At 41.2% G+C, this 24,175-nt stretch overlaps 1 protein-coding gene across 3 annotated transcripts in view; it reads left to right on the plus strand.

Annotated features, from left to right (window-relative positions):
- MARCHF8 (membrane associated ring-CH-type finger 8) overlaps nt 1-24,175 on the plus strand; it is an 85,098-nt gene that overhangs the window by 48,721 nt on the left and 12,202 nt on the right. For all 3 annotated transcript variants that reach the window (XM_033066271.2, XM_033066274.2, XM_033066272.2), the window contains exon 3: nt 16,682-16,732. In XM_033066271.2, the coding sequence (XP_032922162.1) occupies nt 16,682-16,732 (51 nt within the window). The remainder of the gene's footprint in view (nt 1-16,681; nt 16,733-24,175) is intronic.

Below are 24,175 nucleotides of genomic sequence, written 5' to 3' on the forward strand. Positions count from 1 at the left end.
AAATCAGAGGACACCACTCCTCCAATAAACCGTAAGCACCAGTATTATGGATAATGAGAAATGCAGCTCATTACAAGAAGCCATTTCTATAAACCTTGCTTCTCAGTCTCCCTCAGCTGTCCTGGAGCAAAGCCCTTTTAGAGGTAAGTTTGAGACTATCTCCTGGTTACCTGGCATAAAGTGCATAGCTGTCCTGTGTGGAGAGGAACAGCCTTAGGACATTGTCTGTGATAATTCAAGAAAGCCAGTCTTTTTAAAAAACAAACAGAACAGAGGCCAAATTAATATTGAAAAATCAAGCAAGGTAAATACAGTAATAATCTTGCCCAGATGTAGATTTTTGTCTTTTATTTCAGTCTTTTGATCAAGAAACTGTGTATCCTACAAGATTATTATGATGTTATAGCAGATGACAGCTGGAAAAAACTTAGTGGGAGCTGATGTTCTTCTGTGAAAGGATTTCTGGGATGCAGGAGTTGTAGGATGGATATTTTAACTGTGTCATTTCTGCAGCTGATTTATCTCAAAGTTGACTAAAGTACAACAGGGACAAGAATATTCATTGGGTGTATACAGTTGGAAAGGAACTCTGCATTCTCTTTTGCTGTTAGTCTCCCCCAGCCCATGAAAAAGCTTATGAATCAGGCTCTTCAGTCTACTTTTTCTAGATGCTTCAAACCATTAATGGTTTGTGCAAATTGCCTGTTATCAGAAGACCTACATTTCTCATCCAAAATTCAAAAAAGAAACGTTAGAGACATCCTGACATTAGAAAAACCAAAGCAAAACAAAAGATTAGGGGTAGAGGATTATTTGTTTTTCTCTTCCTCCGTTGTATTGCTTATTACTTGCTCTGTTCTCCTTTCCCTTTTTTGCTCTTCTGCTTTTCATTTAAGAGTTTTCACTTCTGCTATGCCATGCCATGTAGCAGCTGCTTTTGATTTGCAGAAGCACGAGTAGAAGCCTCCTCACATGTGTGACTCCAGGGAAGATGTTAACATGCTTTTCACTGAAAAGAAAGCAAGGGTGAACACAGATACATCTGAGATGGAAACAGAGCATCTGCAATAGCAAGAAGTGTGAATTTAACGAGAGGGAAACATGAGCTCCTGATCAGAAGTGGGAAGAGAATCTGCTCATTGTAATGCAAGCATTTTTGCAAGTTGTCTTCTTTACCATTTTCAGATGTGAACCACTTTTACCTGTCAGTGCTTTTCAGAGGTGATCTATGACTCTGTCCCATTCTTTTCAGCTGAGCTTTGGGAAGATTTAGTATCCAAGACCATGAGGGTCTGTCTACAGAAAGTGCATCTCCTAGTTCCTCAACCCTTCCTCAGTGGTTAGCCGAACTTTTCTTTTTTGCTTTTGTCTGTGGTACAAACAAAATCAACTACCTTGTCATTATAATTGAGGTGACACTTGAAGGATTTCTCTTTGAGAGGGTTTCTTTGTCTTAGTTTACTGTGGCCCTTGATTTGACCCCATCTGGTGCAGATTCTTTCCATTAAATGAAAACAAAATACAGTTTGTGAGGTTTTTTTGTTGCAATATATATGTATATATGTTTATGTATGCATTTTAATGCATTTGACATAAATATGCCTAGCAGTCTTCCTCTCCAGTAAAACTTCCAGTTTTTACACCACTGTCCTCTCAGTGCCTTTTGTTGATTGCTGTAGTCATCTTTTCTTGTACTGGGCTATAAGATTTCTGAATCACTTCCAGCCTTTTGCCATGTGTTATATTGCTGAGCAGTACACAGCCCTGCTCCTGAATTCTTTCTTGAAAGCATCAGTTGAATTTGGCACAGTATTCTGATTTTTAATTACATCCAGACAGAATGTTCTAGTCGTTCTAGGCCGTCCAGTATTTGTAACTCCTGTAGTGAGATTAACTTCATATCTTTCAGGGAATAAAACCACTCTATCTGTAAGTATTTGTTAGAAGGGTATGTTGAACTGGAAGCCAAATCTAATTCCCCACTTCTGAGAAGTGCTGGTAGAGAAATAAAATCTTTCTAGATTTAAAAATTATTGCAGTCCTTTTTTCTGAAGCTTACAGGAGCTCCCTTTTGCACCCAGGATTAGATTTTATAAAGATGATTATATTTCTATCCATTCTAGATTCTCAGTATGGAAGTCACCCTCCTTTGTATGACATCCCAAACTCAATTTCTTTCATTGAATTAAAAAATATTTCCAAGTTATTGTAGAGGTGGGGAAGGATACAGAAAAAGACAATATAGATAGTAGCAGAAAGACAGGAGAAAAGAGCTGGTTTGTAGGGGAAGAGCAGTATCTTAAGAAGAATCAAGAATGATAAAAGGCACAAAGAGACAGAAATTGCAAGTGTGATGTGATTAAGATGGTGCTGGGCACAGTGGTGGTGGATGAAGATGCTCTTGATGTAGTCACTGGTTCATTGGCTGTTCTCCTCACTGTATCTCTGCTGCTGAAGGATACCAAGCAATGCTTACTTAGAGGCAGTGTTTATGTGTGGGCTGTGCTGGTTTCACCCTGTCACTTTGGGAAGCAGCTCCTGTTTTTTAATCTCCATAAGCCTCTAGTCTCACACCAAAACATGTCCCTCCTGAAATGTAATCCTCTTACTTCAGTTACACTGCTATGCTCCAGTTATGCCCACGTGCTTGGGGCAAGCTTGTAGATTCCCTATGTGTGGGGCCTCACTTGCAAAAAAACAAAAAAACCCCCAACCAAAAAACCACAAACCAAACAAAAACCCAAAATAAAACAAATTAGACAGCTTTGAACACATATCAGTTTGCATCACCCTTGATTTGCTTGTTTCTATGTATGGGGGAGTAAGGACATTGTGGAACACTTTCTTCATGGTCATTATAGAGCCAGGGAAGGGCAATAACAATTTGAGATTAAATTTATAAGTGGTGGGGACAAACACCCCGAAACAAAAAGTTTCAGGGATGAAATGAGATTGGTGGAGTGAAATACATCACTCTGACTTAAAGGAAGCAATTACTGATAAGTAGTCAGTGTTTTGCCAGGTGGTGGGCTCTGGGAGGCAGCTCTTAAAGCGGATCCTGAAGTGTGATACTGCATGTGAAAATCAATGCCCTGACAAGATCCAGCTTGGAGCTTTCCATTCTACAACCAAGAAGAATGGAGGGGAGAGCTTTCTCCCGTGTTCTCCTTGCTTTGGCATGGTTTCACTGTACATGAAACTCATCCTGTGCAAACCACACACACTGTTGGGCCACGTGCCTGTAACAGGACACAGCTGCTGGCTGTGACACAGAGCAACACTGCATACAACAGTAGTACAAACAGGGGTGAATTTCACTCAGGGCAGCATCATCTCCTTGTGCCTCAGGTTTCTCTTCTGCCAAGTAGCTGCCACATTTGCCTGATTCAGGATACTGATATCAGACTCCAGGCGTTTTGCAAGAGGCTGTAAATTGCAAACTGCTCTCATCATATCTCTTTTACAGGTATCATCTTGTTCTGCTTTTATTTTGAGCTGCTCCCTAGTGCTGTTCAACACTGAACAACTGCAGTATTTCCTCTGGAGGGGGAATACTGTTTTGGAGGAAAGGTACTATATAAGAAAGCACTGTGCACCAAAGTTTCAATCCTGTAGTACAGCCTGGTTTTCAGTGATAATTTGGGTGTTACCCAAATACTTTAATGTACTGAGAGAGGTTCTTCCAATTTTATATCCTCTTTTTTATGTCATTCATTCTGTCTTTTTGGGCACTAACAGCAGATTATATTAAGGAACCTTTCATGAAAAGTATCAGCTTTTCTGAGCATCTGTGTAGAAAATTGACTACTTGTTCATTTGAAGTCTTGCTTTTCTCTCTGCTATGCTACTTTGTTCTTAGCTGCAGGATAAGACTGCCTATTTCACTACTTTGAGATTCTAAAGTTACTGGAAGAGGTTTATGCCAGTGACTTTTCACTGGAGATATTTTCTTCACTTCCCTGCATTAAACAAGGAAAACCTACAAGGGGGTATATCCGAAGACCCACAGACTTTTTCCAGACCTGATACTTAAATATCTCTATCTCCTGATTTGGAGGATTATTAAAAATTGAGCTGTAAGGGTAATAGGAAACTGTTGTAATTGCAGGGTGAACGCAGCAGTGTTACCTTTTGATCTGTTGCAAGTGCATTTTCCTTTGGGTTGATTCCCATTGTTCATGATGCTTGTTTTGTTGCAGGAATCCTTGCTCACCACTCTCAGATCTTGCCTGACTTAAGGAATCATTTAATCTCATCTATGAATTTTCTCCTGGATGCCTGTGAAAGCACAGTGACATTTGTGACTTTTTCAAAACAAAGCACATAAGTGTAAGGAATGGTGGAAGGGAAACAAAGAGTTAAAATGCAAAAGGTGATAAAAGTATCTAACCTTTATCTTTTCCTTGCAAATTCACAACAATTTCACTCATGTTTGCTAACTGTTTGTATTGAAACACAAAAACGGTGAATTTTAAATACAGGGGAGTCTGAATGTGGGCCACAGAGTTCTGGTTTGTCTTTGTCCATTTAAGTCTCTGTATTTCAGAGCACAGTCCAGTTGTTCATGCAGGTTGCATCCTTATCCCGTGGTACTGTCTGATGACTCTCACTGCCTGCACTTGCAAGATGCAGCTCAGCAGCATCTAATCCTTCCCCCTGTGCTCCCGCCTTTTCCCACAATTCTTGCCTAATCATCTGTTTTGTCTTTTAGAGAAAGATTTGCATAGTTTTTTCTTGTTGGATGCCTTCTGAAGGGCCTGTTTAAAACTAAAATCTAAGGGAGAATCCTGACATACTGTAATGTCCAGATAAGTGTATTGCTTGCCTGGGATTTGGCTTCTAAGAAAAATGGATTTCCAGGAAGATACTTCAGCAGTGATTTCAAACTGGAAGTATGGTACTTAGGTTCAGGGGTAATTTTATTTTTTTGTATTTTTAAAACTAAAAGGAATCAGAAATTGTTTGAGGCAGGGGATGTGTGGACTGAGTTCAGTTCTGAATCCGAACTTTGTTGTAAAAGGATCAGTAAGCATGTGGTTGCTATGATGCTCCAGATGTAAAAGCTTGCAAACTGAGGATCCTGCCCCCAAAGGGAATCTTCTGTGCTGGATTCTGGTACCAGTAGTGAAGCTTCTCTTTCATTGTTTCAGCTTTTCACTCAATTACAGGTGTAAAGGCTAAGAGATAACAACCTCCCTTAAAGGTATGATTATATATATTTACAGCAAGCATATGAAAATGCCTTTAATTATTTAGTGGTTTTTTGTGATGTTTTAAAAGTTACTTCAAAAAATACAAAATAATGTATTTTAATAATATGTATTGCTTTCTAAACCAGCTGCAGATTTCACAGATAGCCAGTGTGATTTCTGCAGATAATGAATGTGTAGAGCAGTGAGCACAGAAAAGATGGAAACTGAGTTTTTAAAATCTAGCTTTGGTGGAGGTCAATTTAAAGGCAGTTTGACAAAAGTTGAGTGTATAAGTTAATACACTTTTCCTAATAACTTTGATGCAATTTCCTGTGACAAAAAAAAAGTCCTCACTCAAAGCTTTAGATAAATAAAGTTCAGGAGATTTAATGTGAATATGAGACTTATTTATAACCCTTTCCCCTTGGGAGGTAAAGTTTACAAAATGCTGTGTCAGCACAGGAATGCAGCACTGTCCCCAGTAGGTCAACCAGCACACTCCACAGCTGCAGTTCATTTTCTGTTTCCTAGGAATAAATGAGTGAGGCAGAGGAACCCAAAGAAGTGAATTGCTTAATACTACTTGCATAATATCAGTACTTTTGAGCTGATGCATGTGTGTTTCCATAAAAAACTCTGAGACCGAGCAGGATTTCACTGGAACTGGAGCATGAGAGTTACAGAAAGAGAATGAGTAAATGTCTTCAGTTAAGTGGAAAAGCTTCTGTTTCAATAGGCTAATGGCCCAGAGATTTATTTTAGAGGAAAACGCAGGCGTTCCTGGGACTGTGGTGGTAAATTTAGTTCTTAGGCAGCTGCTGGCATTCAGCTCATTCAGACACACAGAAACCTCAGCCCTCCTTATTACCCAGTGTTGCTGGCTGAGTTTCCCAAAGGGGTGAAGAGCAGTGCCCTCCTGGAAAGCTGCTTCTCTTCAGCTGGTAGGTTTTGTAAGTGTCCCATCTGACTGCCTGTCAGTCTTCTGCTGTCTTCTGGGTTTTTAGCTTTTGAGGCTGCCCACATGGAACATCCATCCCCTTTTCAGCTACAGGCACCATACTCTGTATTCACACCACCTGCTCAAAAAAAAAAATCTTTTTTTCTTTTACTGTGTATTGGCCTGCAGGTTGGCAGCCTTGCTGTGCTGGGCCATCCCTGCTTCATTTAGCCAACAAGCTTCATTGACTCCAGTGTTACACAGTGTAAGCACTGCACAGCTGTCCCTTCCTGCACAGGGGTTGAGATGTGTTCCTGCTTCTCCCAGCTGAATGTGTAGTAAATGTAGATTTCCATGGGCAAAGGCAAACAAGGAGATGTTTTTCTAACTGACTCTTAGTGCAATTTTTTTCTCTCTGTTTCTCATCCCTTAAGGTAAATTAGTATTTTTAAAACTACCTACTACCACTTGTAGCTACTGAAATACTTTTCTTTGGGTCAGGGTGTTGGTAGTGGCTCATTTAGAGTCTTTGAGCCAGCAGTGTGCCCAGATGGCCAAGAGGTACATTTGGAGTGTGTTAAATCCTGTGTGCTTTTGCAGCCTCTAGCACTGTGCAAATCACAGCATTTCTTGGTCAGTGAGAAATGGCCATCCTGAGTTACTGTTGTTCACACACTACTGTGAGCAAATGGAATGGTCCTGACAGACAGACATGTAAAAGCAAGAGATAGCATACCTTGGTTTCTTCAGCTCTGAATTTTTACAGGAAGACCTGGAATTCCCAATTGCAGAAAATGTGCTGCTGAGCCAGGCTGTGGGAGGGTGTGGTTAACAGTGGCATAGGAGGCTGGGGATGTAGCCAGGTGTTTGAGAGCGCTGCCTTACCGGTCCTTGCCATGCAGTGGTACTGTAGTAGAGCAATAACTTTAAATGTTCACAGCACCAGACAGTGCAGAAGTGGGTGCCCATGAGTGATGCTGTGCCCAGGAGCCCCAGCCCCAGGTAGCCCACTCTGGACTCACACTAGTTGGCTGCATCCCATAGCATCAGGTGTGAGACCAACTGTGCTTTCTTGGCAAAATGATATAAAACGCTACTGGTTAGGGTAACCTGCTACATCTCAAGAGTTTTTTGCCTGGTATCAGCATGTGAGTTTTGGGGAGAGAGAAGGTAGTTGGCTGTATATGTGCTTTCTCTAGTTTTGTAGGTTTTTTCCCAGGTGGAGCAGGGGAGTGGGATTTTTTTAATGAAAAAACTTAAAAGTATGTAAATGTGGGCATTCATTCATGCATGTTTTTAAAATTTTTTGTGGTTTATAGTCAGTCCACGTGCTTGGAATTTCCTGGGTAATTAGCCAGGAATTCTGAAGAGTAATTTAATAAAAATCTCTGTTAGCACCTTTATGCTTTGAAATATTCTCTTTCTGCAGTTCAGATACTCTGTCTTGTAAATAAAAAGTATCTTTTCCCTTAGGATTTTCCCAGAGTAGTGTTTTCTTTAAGGATGGCTGAATATGTTGCTTTTCTTAGACACTATTCTTAATGAGTTCTTTGAACTAACAAACAAATGGTGCTTGCAATGTAATGTGATTAAAACTCTCCAGAACATCACAATTTAAAGTCTTACAAGGTTTTCACTCTAACCAGTGTTTGCCTCAGTAAGTTTAATGGCATCTGTAGGCCATAGTTAATAATTTACCTAAATTTCTGTGATCATTCAACACTGAGTTTGAAATGCTTCAGGCAGAATATTTTGCTGACTACACTAATAAAAATGGGAAGGTAAAATTTCAGGAAAAAGCAAGCTGGTCTGCACTGATCAGGTATTGCTAAATAGGTACCATATCTACAAGTGCTCTTTCAAGAGTTCTTTTGTCATGTGCTTTTAGCCATATCATGTTAAATGTTAACAAAAATATCCTGAACACTTTCCCAGCATCATTTGGGAAGTGATTTCTTTAATTTCTCTAGAGAACATTGTTTGCCCTTATGATCCTTGCAGTCAGAAATAGTTAATAAGCAATCATGTTACATTAAGATGTAAAGGGAGTAAAAGAAGGTCAAATCCTTGAGCAATATAGAAACTACTTGAAGTATCAAGCTTTTTTTGGGCAATAGGCAGTTTTCTGGTGTTCTGAATGTGGTTTTAGATTCAGGAGCCCTTTGTAACCTTGGTTGAGAGATGAATTGGTAGTTCAGTGTTTTAGCAGTATACTTTGGCAGTATGAGTTGAAGATAAAGCAGCTTTGTGGCGCAGGTTAGATGAGCAGAGGCAGTGCTGCAGTGATCCAGGTGTCAGGCCAAGGAGCAGGTGCCAAAGCCTGGCCTGATGGTGCAGCAGGCACTGCAGCTCCAGGGCCCTGCAGTCCCCAGGAAAGGCCAGCTCTTCTGGGAGGCTCTCCTGGCTGCAGGCTTCCTCTGGCTGCTGGCAGCTGGAGAAATTTCAAGTTACCAGTTGCCCAGAGGGTTTTTTTAATCTGTGAATGTTTAAAATAGTCAATTGATTTGGCATATTGACATGTTTAGCGTACCATGAGAATTCCAGCAGTTGCATTAAATGCAATTACTTTGTAAAAGATAGAATGTTATTCCTTTTAATGTGTTTATAATTGCAGACTTCCTCAGTGCCTGTCTCTTTCTTTCTACTGTTAAATACACAAAATTGTTTGAAATGGCATTTTCTCTGTAAGCTTAATGTGTACTGCTTCCATTATCCAGAAAGGTGTGTATTTTTGGATCATGTCTTTTGTAGTTCATATGATTTGTTCCCTGAGGGAAGGATACATTTTTTTGTGTTGCATCATATAAAGTCAAGCATTGATTTTAGGCAGGTTGTCTGGCAACAGCAAGATAAGAACATCAGTAAAACATGTTGGATGCCAAACTTTGTAGTCTACTTTCTTTGTTTGAAATTGGGCAAGTGACATGTCCATCTAAAAAGTGTGCAAATTGATATGATTTTAGTGAAAAGTACCAGACTGATGATCTTGTACAGAAACAAAAATACAGTAATTTCACGATTACAAGCCACACTGAGTATAAGCTGCACTTCTGGGGTGTCGGCAAGGTTGAGGTCTTTGTCCATATATAAGCCACACCGGACTATTAGCCGCACTTTCGTTCGCAGCGAGGATCCGTGTGCAACTTTCCCAAAGTTGCCAATTGTAACAGAATCGCGGGATCACGGGGTTTACTGGTTCAACCCTGCTCGGGGCGGCCGCCAGGGAGCGGCCCCAGCCCCGCTCACTGCTGCCACCGGGAGGCAGGGGAGCGACGTGCCCAGCCGGTGCCACCGGGAGGAGGGAGAGGGGTGTGCCTGGGCAGTGCCGCCAGGAGGAGGGAGAGGGGCGTCCCTGACTGCTGCCGCTGGGAGGAGGGAGAGGGGCGTCCCTGGCCAGTGCCATCGGGAGGAGGGAGAGGGGCGTCCCTGGCCAGTGCCATCGGGAGGAGGGAGAGGGGCGTCCCTGGCTGCTGCTGCTGGGAGGAGGGAGAGGGGCGTCCCTGGCCAGTGCCATCGGGAGGAGGGAGACTAGCGTGCCGGGCCGGTGCCGCCACCACACCCCCCGGGGCCGGGCAGCGCTGCTGTTGCACTGCCACTGCCCCGCCGCTGCCCGGGGTGGGGCGGACTCCACCTCGGCTCGGGGCTGCTGCTGGCTCGGACTTTCGGGTTGGGAAATTTCCAAAATTTGTTCATATATAAGCCGCTCCTGAATGTAAGCCGCACTTCCGGTTTGGGAGCAAAATTTTAGTCAAAATGGTGCGACTTATAATCGTGAAATTACTGTATTCACTTCAGGTGAGGCAGCTTTTGGTCATCAAGAGGAAAACATACATATCATCTTCTAGCTCACATGGTTAAAGAAGGAGGATGGAGGTCAGATGTCCATTTGGAAATAGCAGCTGGAGATGCAGGCTATTCGTGATGGGAAGCACTTCGCAGAGTCTTTGGAAGTAAAACAAAGCAATGCAAAACCCAGAAAAATGTTATGCTGAATAAAGCCATGGAGAAGAGGGCCTTTTTGAAGAGAATGCTCTTCTCACCTTATCTACCATCCTGCTGAAGCCAAGAAAGAATCCAAGCATTGTATCTTTTGTATCTCTCCAGGACCAAACTGGCAAAGCCAGGCACAGAGCAGTACACAGCAAGTAACTCTATCTGTCACATGTAAGGACCTGTGTGCCCAACGGGTTTACATCCTACTGGACATATCCCTGGAAGTTCTGAGAGCTGCTCCTAAGGCAGGAGCACATGGTGTTTCAATCCACACTGGGGTGCAGACATGGGCAAGAGATTCTTATTTAACATGAACATTCTGCTGTGTTTGCAGAATGTGTTTGTTCTTTGAATTTCTTCTCAGTTCTTGTTTGTGGTCAGCTGGTCTCCTTGACCTGCCTCTCCAAACCCCCAAGGGTTCTTTGAATTCCTAAGTTCCTTGAACTTTGCTATTGAAACCATTTGGTCTGTTGTCTTTTCCATTAAAGCCATATGATCTCATTATTTTATTTCTGTTGCTGATGTTTTCAGGCACAACTGTAAGTTCAGTGTCTGGAATAAAGCTTGTTAATTCTCCTATGTTTTACTTTCAGGCTTATCTTTTGCCTTCAGGTTGTTTTTCTGAGTTTGTCTCCCACTTTGTGAAGTGGCTTAATGTGAATATGAATAAACAAGTGAGAGAGCTCTCTGAGTTTTCCACAGTGAACTTACTGTAGATTTCCCCTTGTGATAGATCTGAAATCTTACATTGGCTTTTTACCCTTAGTCATGGATTGCTGGTTGCCAGGAATCAAGTGGGATTATCCAGTAACAGAAGATACTGGACTGGGTACAAGGGACATAATTTGGATTCCTATTTCAGTATTTATATTGTGTCTCCAGAAAGGCAAAAAATGGAAATAGGTGCTGTGATTTTCATCACCTTTTTGCTTTCAAGTGTCAAGTGAGCACTGCACAAGTATTTTCAACTTAGTACTCCGCAAGAACAGAGATGCAAAGCACAAATGCCATTAATGTTTTTTGACTAGGTGCATTATGGCATTATTTTTAATTTCATTACTTTTTTAGCTGTATGCAAAAATCATTGATGAACCTTGATGATAGTTATTGCTCTTCTGTAATGACTTGGCGACTGCCAAAGACATAAAAGTCATATTCAGATGATATGATGCAAAGTACCATTTCTTACTGAAGTAATTAAATGTTGAGTTCTGTCAGTGATGAGATCTAGTGCTGACAAAGCTTTTGTAACTTAACCATCCATTGGTTTTGACAGATGAAGGAAATAATTGCAAAGTGTTTTCCCATTTCTTTCCTCCCATTCTATCTAGTTCTGACAATTAAGTGCACTTGCCAATATTATCAGCAGCAATTCCTCTCCCCAGACTAAAAGCATCTGTTCTTTTTAATATATATTGTTTAGGTATAGGGTTGCAGAGAAAGATTTGCAGAAATTTTTGGAAGAAACTGTCAAGAAATTTGACAGAGTCATGAAACCTGAAACAATACCTGGATGGGTACAACTGCATGTTTGTGATGCATTCATGTTCTGGTCATAGCACTCGATGGAAGAATGGAGTTTCACTTCTGATTTGCTGCTTTTTCCCCTGCATGGATCAGCTACTCAGTATTTCAGCACCTCACCATTTCAAGCAGTGCCATTTTCTGTTCTATTCTGTAATTCTCATGAGATCTAACAATGAGAATTGCTGTATGAATCGGAGCAGTTGTTACTTATTAATTCTCTTCTGCCAAGTTTTTTATTAAGAAAAGCAACCTTTTACCCAGAAGACTTTGTTAAAATTCATTGACATGAATTGTTGATAACAGCAAGTGATTTTACTGGGTATAATCTCATGCTTAATCTGTCATTGTAAAATTGTAATGCACAAAATAAAATTAAAATGCCTTTCAGAGGTCATGTAGAAAACCACAAGTAGGCATTGCTCTAGCCAGTCTGACCTGGTTGGTTTTTTGTGTCTGTTTTGGTCTGAGACATTAGTCCTTCCCTTGTAGGGATCTCTGTCTGTGACACTGCAGTACTCTGCTCTTCGTTACTGAGATTTTAGATGGAGAACATCTATCTTCAGATGAAGCTCTTAACCCAGATTATCATGTAAGATAATGTAACACAGAAATTGTATTGCAAAATGGGGACTATGGTGCCCTATCAGGTCACTGGTGTGTTGAAGAATTAAGACTTCAGGAAGCAAGTCCGTGCTGGGTTCACACATAGCCATTGGTGTCTTGAGGGCAAAGGGGCACTATCCTCTGGTGCCCTCTGTCCTCCTTTCCCAGATGGAAAGAGAATAAAAGTCGTTTGCATTTCCATTGGGATCTGGCTTGCAGTTTCTTTTGCAGGTCTATGAGCAGAGATAAAGATGGGTTTAGCATTAATCATTCTTAGCTCTGGATTTAGGTATGTAGTCACAGTTGCAACCAGAACATGGTTGCACAAGCTATGGAGCTGCTTCCTCTGTCATCTTCTATTTACTTGCCTTAATGACTGGAAGCCAGAATGCTGGAAATACAAAACCAAATTATTTTACTGATATATATTTTTTACTTTTCATCTGACCAATATATTTAAGTTGTATTTCTTTAGGGTGCCCACTTGCTGATGCTGCAGCAAGTCTACAGCTAAGTTTGGAGAAAGGTCACTCTGATGCAGTGATGTTTTAAGTGGACAAGAGCAGCTGACTCTCACGATGGTAACTGATGTATTTGGGTTCTTGGTTTGGCTGTGTGCATTATGTAGCTGTTGTGCTTAGTGGAAAATGCCTACATTAGGGTAAAATAACTTGAAATGCTGAATATGTGAAAGAGGTAAAAGGAAGGACAGAATGGAGTTATCATTTTCTAGACAGCTGAACTTAAAAGGCTTTGAGAGATGTCATGGAACTGAGGAATGGTGGCAGAAGGGACGAGCCCGGCAAGGTGCAGAGCCCTGAAGAAAGGCACATGTGCTGAAAAAGGCAGCTCTGTCACTTACAGTTAGGAGCAAATTCAAGGAGAAGGTAGAAAAAGAAAGGGAAGCTGAGAGGAGGATTCTGGCAATTGCAAGAAGAGGATCCAGAGGACTGGGTAGCAATTTTCTGGTTTTCAGTCATTTTTCTAGAGTCACGTTAGCTGCTGAGGACCTCAGAGCAGCAACTGCCAGTGAATGGCTCAGGAGAAGTGAGAAGATGCACTTCTAATTTTTTTCTATCTGGGTGATATTTGTTTGGTTTTTAAACACCTGCCGGGTAGTTCTGGTTGAGGAGGATGACTTCAAAAGGCAGGATTCCCATTATTCCATACAGAAAGACTGAATTGCTAAAAGAGTGACACTTACTTTAACTGGTGATAATTGTAGGGTCCTTGCTTGCAGATGTTGCTTTTGTCCTGATCTTTCATTCAAGTGCAAAGCCTAATGCTTCTGCATGAAGGAAGGAGAGCTTGTTTGGAGTTGTGATTACTTGCCAGAATATGTCTTACTGCCCAGTGGGAACATACTAGAAATAGTTTCTGAAGGTTTTTGTTTGTTGGGAATGGTAGTCCTGTGAAAGCTTAGCCTATATCAGTGGTGATTTGTGAATAATTCTGAAAGATCCCACGATTAATGTTCTGGTGATGGATACAGAGTGAAAAGTGAGGTCTGTTTGTTTGCTTTTTAAATAATTTTTATCTGTTTAATGTTTCTGTTCCTCATTAATGGTGCCTGTTATTAAAATCTACTGTAGTGAATTTCCTATTGATGTCATGGATGTACCTGCTTTGTGTGGCTAAGAAACACAGATGTTAAAAGCACTTAGGTGCTTAGGAATCTATTAAGAATATCAAGGATTCCTAAATATATGTGTGCATGCACTCTGTAGCCCTTAAGGGAATACTTTTCAAGACTAATTTTTGGTTTTAACATGGTCACTTTTTCAATAACAGAACCAATTGTTTGCAGTCATCTGCTGTCTGAAACCTCTGAGAGGTATGTTTCCAACAGTAGATGAATGTGTGCATCTGTCTCTTGGAGGCTTCTGGCCTCCATCAGATAAAATCAGTTCTGGGAGCAGAGGCAGAGAGACAAGTTTCTGTGGCAGCAGGTAAAAGTCTGTTTACTCTGCATCATCCACTGTGTTGTGCAAATACAGGTCTTGTCTTCCAGCCTGTTGTGCTTCCTGAATTTTAGCACATCCTTTTCAACACAGGTGCCTGTGTAAGTTCAGTCATGCTCCCTTGCAAGCATCTTAAGCTAGACAGGAGTTTTTTTTGGGGGAGCACTTAGTTAACAAGAAGAAACCTCTGCTCTATTTAATTTCATCCTTGTTCTTTGATACCTCAGGCTGGATTTGAGACTGTCACCTGTTCTTGCTTCAGGGAGACTTCTCACCCAAGGGTTTCACTCTCCACTATCATTTTCCCTTGTCACATGTAGCCTCACTCTGTTTGCTTCCCACACATCCCTAGGAGGCCAAGCACAGCCTGCTTCCCCCACACCTCACACATATGCAGTGGCAAGTCTCTGTGCTTGCCAGCTTGTGTTGGTCTCTTTTCGTCATAGCTTGAGAACATGTTCCTGCCCCCTTTTTTATTCCTCCTATCTCCAGTAGCTTGAATGAACTTTTTTTTGGCCCTGTTGCTGTGGTTACACTGCCTTTGATGAAATCAGCTAGGCTCTCCCTTGTGATTGGAGGCAGTTCTTAGCCATGCAGGTTCTGGCAGTTGTCCTGTCCAACATTAGTCTTTGCGTAAGCATTATGTCCATATTTTTGAGGGTCTTTGTGTGTTTGTTTCTGTTGCAGGACTACTGTTATCTATGTAACAAAAACTCATAGTCATCTCAAAAATCAAACTCAGCCTTGCAGTGTACAAACCCGACATTCTGATACTTGGTGATTTTTATTTTGGCCATCGGTCAAAACTAGCATGTGATGTTCTCTAACCACTTTTCCGCTGTTCTTCAGAAATACTGTTTTACTGTCTTCTAAATACTTGGGTTCCTACAGGAAATTTCAGAACACTGTATTTGCTTCCTCATGTTTTTAATGAGGAAATGCAGTTTTTATTGATGCAGTGAATAGGACACAGTGAACTGACACAGTGCCCAGGACTGTGTTGAGAGGCAGCTGGTGGTGTAAGGAAGGGACACCCTGCTTTTGTAAGCAAATGCAAGAGTTTCATGCCTTGACTTCTCTTTTCTCATCAAAAAGCTTTGAAGTTGCTGTGGGGAATGCACTGTAGGAAGAGGTGTCTGAGAACACAGAGATATCAAAAGTATGGGTATATCATCTGAATGCTCAACCAACTAGGCTGACTTCATGTGGGCTTCAGTCATTGAAGGATCACTTGAATTGTAGCAAACCGTAGGCAGGAAATCTGAGACCAGTGTGCTGGTCTAGGACTAACAGCAGCTGACTGATGGGGAATTTTTCATGTCCCTAGTTGTTATAGATGTAGGACTTCTGATCTCAATTTCTGTCTGATCAGTCACTGCCCAGAAGACTAGAAGAAGGTGCTGTCAATCAAAGTATCTCTGTTAGATTAAATTCTCTCCAGAAAAAAATCTGAAAGAATTTGTTTCCTAAAATCACAAGCAAAAAAATGCACTTCTAGAAGCCCTTACATAGCACAGAGCCCACAGGAAAAAGTACTAACTTTGCTTTTCTGTCAGAGGGTTTGAATCTCAAACCTATTGCATCCCAGCTTTACAAACTTAGAGGAATATAGATCTGTAACTGAATGTTACAACTTGCTCTGTTTGTAGTACTTGTTTAGAAAAAAGTATTTTTCATTGGATTTTATTCAGAAAAGTTTTTGCAAAGCAATTTCTAGGCTTTTCCAAGTGAAACAACTGTGTCCAGTTACAGTTACAGTAAACTGATATTCAAAAACCCGGTATCCTTTAAGGATGAAATACCTTGCTGAAACCTACAGTTAATTTTTGAAGGAGGTAAGATTGTCATCCTTATGCATCAGTCAGGGTTTGCACACTGAAAAATGAGTAACAGATACAATCATCACTAATTTCAGTTTTGAGAGTTGCAGCTTCCACATTTCCATCTTGTATGATATTTCCAGTTTAATTCCAAGTTCTGTGTTAAAATGAAGTTCCACAATAATCCTGCCCTGTATCCTAGAGTGACATGCATGTGGTTATTCACAATTGTTTCCAAACATCACTATGATATTTTTGTTTGTCATTAAGCAAGAGCTTTCAGCTTTAGTGGTTGGATGTTGCCTTGAAATGTAGATGAAGCAGGTCTTCATGGTACTGAGAAGTATCCTTTCCAAAATAAATGCTATCTGAGTAAAGGTAACTACCCTTAGAGAAAAGAAATAATTGTTCTAGTATTTGTCAGTTTGTGCATGTGTTACCTATGTGATTTTCTGCAGGGTAATATCTTGTTAAACAAACAAAGCAGTTCAGTGATTACTGTAAATCAGGCTGATGTCGATAGAAGCAGCATCCTTAAAAATCCCAGCTGTAGGCCTTTCTCTGTGGAATTTGGTTTCTAATGCCAACTTTTAAATATTTTCATAACTGTGACTTGTTGCTGCAGTGACCCTGTTCTTGCTCTTTCAGAATGAGAAGGCTTTGGGGCATTCCGTGAGCCGCTCTAGTAACATCTCAAAGGTATGTTGCTCCATGTAACTCAGTCTTTGATAAACTTGGGGATATTGGGATTTCTTTCATTTCAAAATTGGGTGATACTTGTGATGATGTGACTAGTAGAAAATGCTTTTTATGCCTGTCACAGATAGTCACTCCTGAAACATTAGAACCTCTGGTGTTTTGCAGACTCTCTTTACAGGTCAAATGAAATGGAAGCTACAGTAGGTTTTCTCTTTCACACTGTCAGCCTCCTTAGCTTGATAGGAGCAAGATAGATGACAGATGCCTAAGATCTTATCTTGGAGGGAAAGTGGCTCCAAAAATATCACTCAAGTATGTTGTTTTTTAAGATAAAGCTGTGTAAGATACATATAGCTGTGCATCCCATAATATGTATAGGCTATGTGGTTAAATGTTATTCTGTTGTTACTTCAACACCAAATTATTTTTAAGTGCCATGAGCTTGTTATCAGGACATGACTATATAAGTATTTTTAAATGTTTGATTTTACAAACCCTGGTCATGTAAGGCAAGCATGATACTCCACCCTTTCTAGTCACTCTTCAGCACAGCCAGATCCAAAGCATAATTGCTTTGTTATGCCATTAGGAAAACTGTATCTTCTGTCCAAGATAATTATTGCAATACATACCCTACTTCTGCATTGGAAATAAGATTGTTTATTAGCTGTAATCCTGACAACGTCTTGCTTACACAAGTACAATTGCTTAAAACCTTCATGCAAGCAAGGCTGTGCTGGTTGAACAGTTCTTTTCATGCATAAACTTCAGGTCTTTGTTGCCACAGTTTAAGTGGCTGCTTGTAGTTACTTCCAGTGAAAGACTGAGTCATTACGGTTGCAACATTAAGTATTGTGAGTACTTCTGGATCTGGGGGTCTGCTCATGACTATGTCCAGCAGAGGAGGCAGTGTCTGCACATAATGTATGGTGTATGTAGGCACAGACAGCTTTCACTTTGGAGCCAAAAGACAGGATTACTGTGTGTCCTAAACAGTGAGCAGGGCAGCTGCCCAGTGCACAAGGTACTGACCAAGCTGTAGGTGTTGTTATCATGGATTGATAAGAGATCATTTTGCATTTGGCATCAGAAAATGTGCATTCATATAAGGGGTTTTGAAATAAGCACTGTCTGAGTATAAATTGTCATGTGGGTTTTTCTAAAATAGGACCACCCTTGTTCCTTTTTACCCTGGTTCTTATCTCCTTAGGGATCCTTAATTGGATTTTCAGGTTTTGCTCAGCAGAGATAGTAGTTTTGCCATTAAGTATCATTGTGCTTTTCCCAGAGTGTCTCAAATCAGCACAAACCTTTTGGCAGCTATGCTTTGGTACCCATGTGAATCTGCACAGTTCATTTTAATTCATCAAGAATTGATAGTGTGGCAGTGCAATGGGAAGGACCTTGCACTCTGGCAAAGCTCTTCCTGGAAGTGCTGGCCAGTGAGACATCAATATTTACATTCATTTTGAAGTGCTGGAACGTTCAACATGATTCCTTTGTGTTACAAAAACTAAAGTTCTTGAGGGGATCAAAAGTCAGTCTTGCCCGTTTAATGGAGGAGACTTTTTGGTTGCAAAGTGAGCTTCCCAGAGGTGTTGAGGTTCTCACTGCTCCTGTGTCACCTCTGTCTGATCCATTCTGTGCACTTTCTCCACTCTCGAAGTAAGTTCAAACAAGGGCAAAGGGTGAAAGTCACATCAGTGAAGTGCCCCTAATTTGCCTGCATGTCTGAATGCTGCCTTGTGCATCCAGGCAGTTCAGTGCTGAACTGCAACAATTTTTTTGTGGTTGACAGGTGTTTTGGAACATTTTGAAATTGCTGTTGCAAGCAATTTCAAATGACAAATCGGGAAAGATAGTAGTAGTGGAATGTTGCATGGAAGCTTAAGTACATGGAAAATTTTTATTTAGCTGTGAGTTTTAATGGGAAAGTGCCGGTTTTTTAATTGTTCAGAATACCATAGCAACCTGGCCAATAAGGTAGATTGGTTACAAGTGAAGGAATGGAAATGCTTGGCTGCCTGTATAGCTTATTCTGAAATCCACAGAACTTGTTGATCCTACACCATTTTAAGAGGAGCTTTTTAACCAGAATTGGGTTAAATCAATTACATGCTGCATTTCCAGATGTGTTGAACTGTGTGTTTGTGTGTGTGTGTCTGTTCAGAAATAATGGTCATGCTTTCTGCAACTGACTGTTTCAGCCGTTGTTTTTCCACCCAAATCTGGCTTACAGCACAGCAACACAGTAAATCTGCTACAAATTCTTGGCACTGACACTTGATTCAAAGCCTTACTGGTGCTGATATGTGATTATGAGCCCACTGTAATTATTACTGGGTATCTTTCCACTGCTCTCAGTTGCACAGTGCATTTGAGTGGAAAGGATTGAGTCAGAAGTCAGAACTTTAGCCAAGAAAGGATGCTGTGTTACTTATTGTGACCAAGGAAAGCAATGCCCATGGGCTAGAAGTGATCAGGGAGGGAGGCAGACAGATGGTGCTACTGAAAATGGAATCAGCTGGTAGAGGTAGCAGGACCTCTCTGAATATAGACCCACAGTGTCGGGGCCAGGTGGAGCTGTCCCTCAGGACAAAGGGGCAAAAAGGCAGTTCTCCAAGAGGCAGGTGCTAGGAGAGGCAGAAGAGATGCTAGTACATGTGGCCAAGCCAAGGAAAAGCACTCACCTGAATACTTGGCTAGGGATGGAGGCCAGAAAGAGCAGAAAAAGGAGCCGGGAATAAGATGTAGGACGATCTTCATATCTGTGTGCAGTATGTTGCACACTGGGGGATGTGGCGTTCCTCCAGGCCCTTCTTTGCTTTTTTGGTGTATATGTATTTCAAACACTCCTTTGAAATTGCTACACTTGAAACATTTAAATTTCTGAAATATTTTATATTTGTTTTGAAATAGTAAAAAAACCAAAACATTGAAGGCAGATTTAATTGATTTAGTCATGGGACTTGAACACAGCCCATTTTCCCCAACTTGCCCTGTTCAGACACATAAACAGCACTGATGCTGATTGAAACAACCCCAGCTGGCACAAGGGAATACAGCCCAGATCCACATCTTGGCTGCTTACCCTAAGCCAGCATTTTTTCCAAGCAGCTACTGATTGCTGTGAAGTGCCTTCATCATACAAGCCCCACAGAAAAATAGTTAAGCTTTATAGAAGCTTCACCCTCTGAATATAGAAGAAATTGACCCTAACACACAGCTAGTCACTGGGAGCAGCTAAGAGAGGGATTTTCACAGTAGTGGTAATTCATGCCCTCAGCTTATAGATAAAGGAATTGTGCTTACAAGCAGATGAAATGAGGCCACTTACAAAGCTGGTCTCTAAACAGTTATTCTCAAATTAGTGGTATTGTTTGCCTTTAAAGTGTCTGATATATCCTGAAACTGATGATGTGATGTCTGGAAATACCTTCAGGTCATCTGTGTGCTGTTCTTGTCACCTGATTGCTTTGGAGGGTTGATTCTAATGTAAAGGGGAGGCACTTTGTAGTCTTATTTTCATGGCCCTCCAAGGGATAAACTTTGAAAATGCTAATACTGGGATCACAGCAAAGAAATCAAAAGTGAACTCCTTAAAAAAATATAAGTGCTTTGTCTTTTCTGAAGGCCTGTATAGTTTTATCTTTTGAGCAGAAGCACGCTGTAAAGTATTAGATTATTCCCAGGCTGAATAGCAGCCAGTGCAGACACAAAGTGGTTGCCTAAGCTTGCTATGAAATTTAAAATCCATTTAGGCTGTTCATCAGCTTGGAACAGATTTAGAAAAGCATATGAATACACACGTCCACTGTTGCCTGAAGCTTTAATGGATTCACTTAGCATTTGTCTGTAGAAAAGTAGTCCAGGTTTTTCAGTTGCAGAGCTCAGCTATCCTGTAGTCTATCAGATGACCAAGGCTTACTGAAAAGAACTGTTTCTCAGAGGTGTTCTATTCAGGTAGCTGAGCCTGGGGGTGGGGAAACACAAGTTGCTTTAAAAAAACCCTTCTACTGAGTTACTAGGGAAGGGAAAGGGGAAAAAAAATGAAAAATCGTATAGTGCAAAGATGAAAGTATACTCTTTCCCCAAATACAAGAGCAAGTAATCTCATGCTGGAGCATAGTGCAGTCATGTTTGTAAAGAATGTGATAGTCTCCCTGTGCTGTGATAAATTCCTTCTCCTGGGGCTGGATTCTTTCTTCGTATAGGTATGAGGGCACCCCATTAAGGAGGAACCTGCAGGGGTTTCCTTTCCTCTTTTGTTCCCTCAGTCCATTCAAGGTATTTTGAGGAAGTTTTTTAAAGACAAAAAGGCATGTATATGCTTTTCTTCTCCCTGCAGAGCCCATGCAGTTGTTCCTGGGTTTAGGCAATGTTAATCCTGTGCTATAGGCAGGTTGTATTATTCTTGGGAAGGTGTTGAAGGGGTAAATAGCCTCCTTTCTCTAGTATCTTTAGCTCTGGAATCTGTAGGGAAAGTTCCTGACAGAATCCTCCTTTGGATTTCTTTAGAAATAATAAGGGAAAGCTGATTTCAGCTTTGCTTGTAGTTGCTAGACATAGTTTTAATTATAGTCATATACGTTATATAAAGTATGGAAGAAAGTTCTTCCGGCAGGTGACTGCTGGTTCCTGTCAAACTGTTGCCAAAATTATGTGGTGGAGTTGATCATCCTGAAATTTCAGATGCCTCTTTCCCATATCTCCCCTACAGTTTTTTAACCACTCTCCATTCTAATTATTTATCTTATGTCTCTCTAAAGACGTTTGATTTTAATATGCACTGGAAGTCAGTATGGCATGAATCTGGTAGGGAGAGCTTACTGGAGAAGATCAGAAGTTGCTGATGGTTGTTCCTGCCGTGTTGGTATAAAAGCTTTCAAAACCAGCCTGTCAGCAGGGCTGCCTGCCTGTCACATCCCCCAGTCTGTCCATAGGTGGCCTGTTCTGCCCACCTCAGGTGTCAGGTTTGTACAGTTTGGTCTCATTGCATGTAGTACAGTACTTGCTGAAAGTACTCAGGAGCATGTAAAAGAAAGGCAAGCCTGTAAACAAAATGCCATGTTGAAATTTTGCTTGTGGAGTGTTTTGCTCCTTGCTCTACTGCTAAATTTGTATTGGCCTGAAGCTCCTTGTTCTGAAGTTCCTCCCAATAAAAGACTTAAAATTGAGCTTCTTTTCACTCTTTGTCTGCACAAAAGAGAGTTGTGTTCTATTATTAAATGTACATAGTTCTTAGTATGTTAGTTTCAGATCCTTAGCTGAGACTTCTACACATTTTTGTAGCACGGTATTGTTCCTAATCATGTGGCACCTAGAAATGACAAAGTCTGCATGTGTGGGGGAAAAACCTTTCTTTGCTTCCTTTAGACTTCTGATCAGATGGAAAATTGTGCAGGAATTGTTTCTAAGTTTTTACCTTCAATGAATAATTTTATAAAGTTTTTGGAATGTGACAGGCCCTGTTCTTCAAAATGAGATGTAATTGCTGTTACTGAAGTTCAGCCCAGAGTGGGGCAGCAGCAACTATGCCCAGAAGTGTCACCTCAGATAGACAGGTTATCTTGCAATACACCCAAGCCATTGGCATGTTCACTATGGCTCGCTTCAAAGATGCCTCTATTTTCTTAGGCAGGGTGGGGGTTTTTTGGGTTTTGGTGTGCAGCATGTAATCAAAAGTACCTAATAAGGCTGAGTTCTGTTCTCTCACCAATAGATAACACTGGTCATGGGGAGGCAGAATAAGAACATATATGTGTATATACACATGGACACCTGCATATAGGCATATAAAAAATTGTATATGTTCCTGCTGGCAATCCTTCAGAGAACTACAGGAATCTCAGGAATTGCTACCTTCAAAATTGCTGTGATTGTCTGAATACCAGGGCAGAAGACCGTGCTGTGACCTCAGTGAATTGCATTAGATGGGAATGTCAATATACACAATTAACTAACTATTGACCTTTAGTACCGAGCTATTTTGGGCAACCAGTTGGGCTGTACAGAGTAACTCACAAGCACTCACAAGCTCCAAGGCTTGTCACTGGAGGTGATGTTCCTCCATGCAAAGGGCATGACAGTCCACAGAGTTTCAGCAACTGATTATGGGGTTAGAAGGGTCAAATTCAGGCTGTCAAGGCTAAAGCTACCTGTTGCATGAACATGGCAAAAAGCTCCTATGAGAAGGAGTGCTCTAAAACCTACTGCTGCTGTTGCCATCATAAATAGCCAGTTTGGCCAAAGGTGCTGCTCCTGCCTGGGATGCTGCTGCTGGGGCAGTAAGGGTGGTATGTGCCAGAAGCTACAGAGTGGAGAAGGCTTTGTCTGCTTATTTTCCCAACCTCTTCAGAGCTGAGCCCTGTGTGGGAGCAGCATCAGAGCTCCAAGACAGCTGGATCCGCCTGCTTCATTCACCCATCACCGCCTCTTCTTTGCCCTGTTCTGTCCCAAGGCTGCCTGTATTTCTTCTTTTCTGTGTCACCTCTGCCTCAAAGCTGCTGTGTCTGAGTCAGTAGACCCAGGTGAGCTGGGAGGACTGGCCAGCAGCAGTGATGTGTAACCCTGCTTTTAGATCCAGCAGAACTTGGTACTTAGCTTTTGGCAGCAGCTTGCATTTAACTCTGCTCATGTCAGGGAGTTGTGTTTCACTGTTAGAGACTCATTGCTGTCACTGACAGGCATTCCTAGGGAAGTGACTGGCATTAAAGCAGTGGTTAATTTTACCTCACCTCACTATCCTCCTCTGAGTTGCAGCACAGCTCTGTGAAGTTTCATGAGCAAAAAGCATGGGATGAAAGGAGAACTGAGTGACCTAGCTCATTGAACCATGGCTTTTGGTGGTAGCCACAGCTTGCATTAGTTTGAACCAAGGGTGGGGCATAACTTCCTCCAGTGATTTGTTGTTCCTTTTTGTGGTGCCTATCCAAGTGTGTTAATTTCTGTTCATGTTTTGGTTGCACTTTCATTATATATGAAAATAGAGAAATAACTTTTTTTCTGAAGCAGAAAGATGGGGGGAAAGGAAATGTGCCTCAGATGCTGAGTTTCTTTAAGTACTTGAACAGTACTGGCATCTAGAAACAAAATGCTAAGCTCGAAATGCAAATTAAATTCCACAATTTCTTTCTGTCCCAGCTTTTTGATTTCCCAAGTGACAAGACTTTTTAACACTGTTGATGCCAGATAATTGAATCAAGAAACCAGCCACATGGTTTTGGAAGGAAAATTTTGGATCATTGATTCTAGTCATCTTCTATTAGACTGTCACATCATATATTCTGCTGTCCTTTTGTAGAGAAGTTAATTGCTAAACTGAAGCAGCTGAGAGATTGGATTCATTCTTAGCAGGTTACCTTCTGTGATTTGCTCATAACATAAAACCTGAGACAGATTTATTAATTGATTTGTGACTTCACTTCCAACAATATGTAGCTT

This window comes from Catharus ustulatus, chromosome 8 (assembly GCF_009819885.2).
Source record: "Catharus ustulatus isolate bCatUst1 chromosome 8, bCatUst1.pri.v2, whole genome shotgun sequence".
In the NCBI taxonomy this organism is placed as follows: domain Eukaryota; kingdom Metazoa; phylum Chordata; class Aves; order Passeriformes; family Turdidae; genus Catharus; species Catharus ustulatus.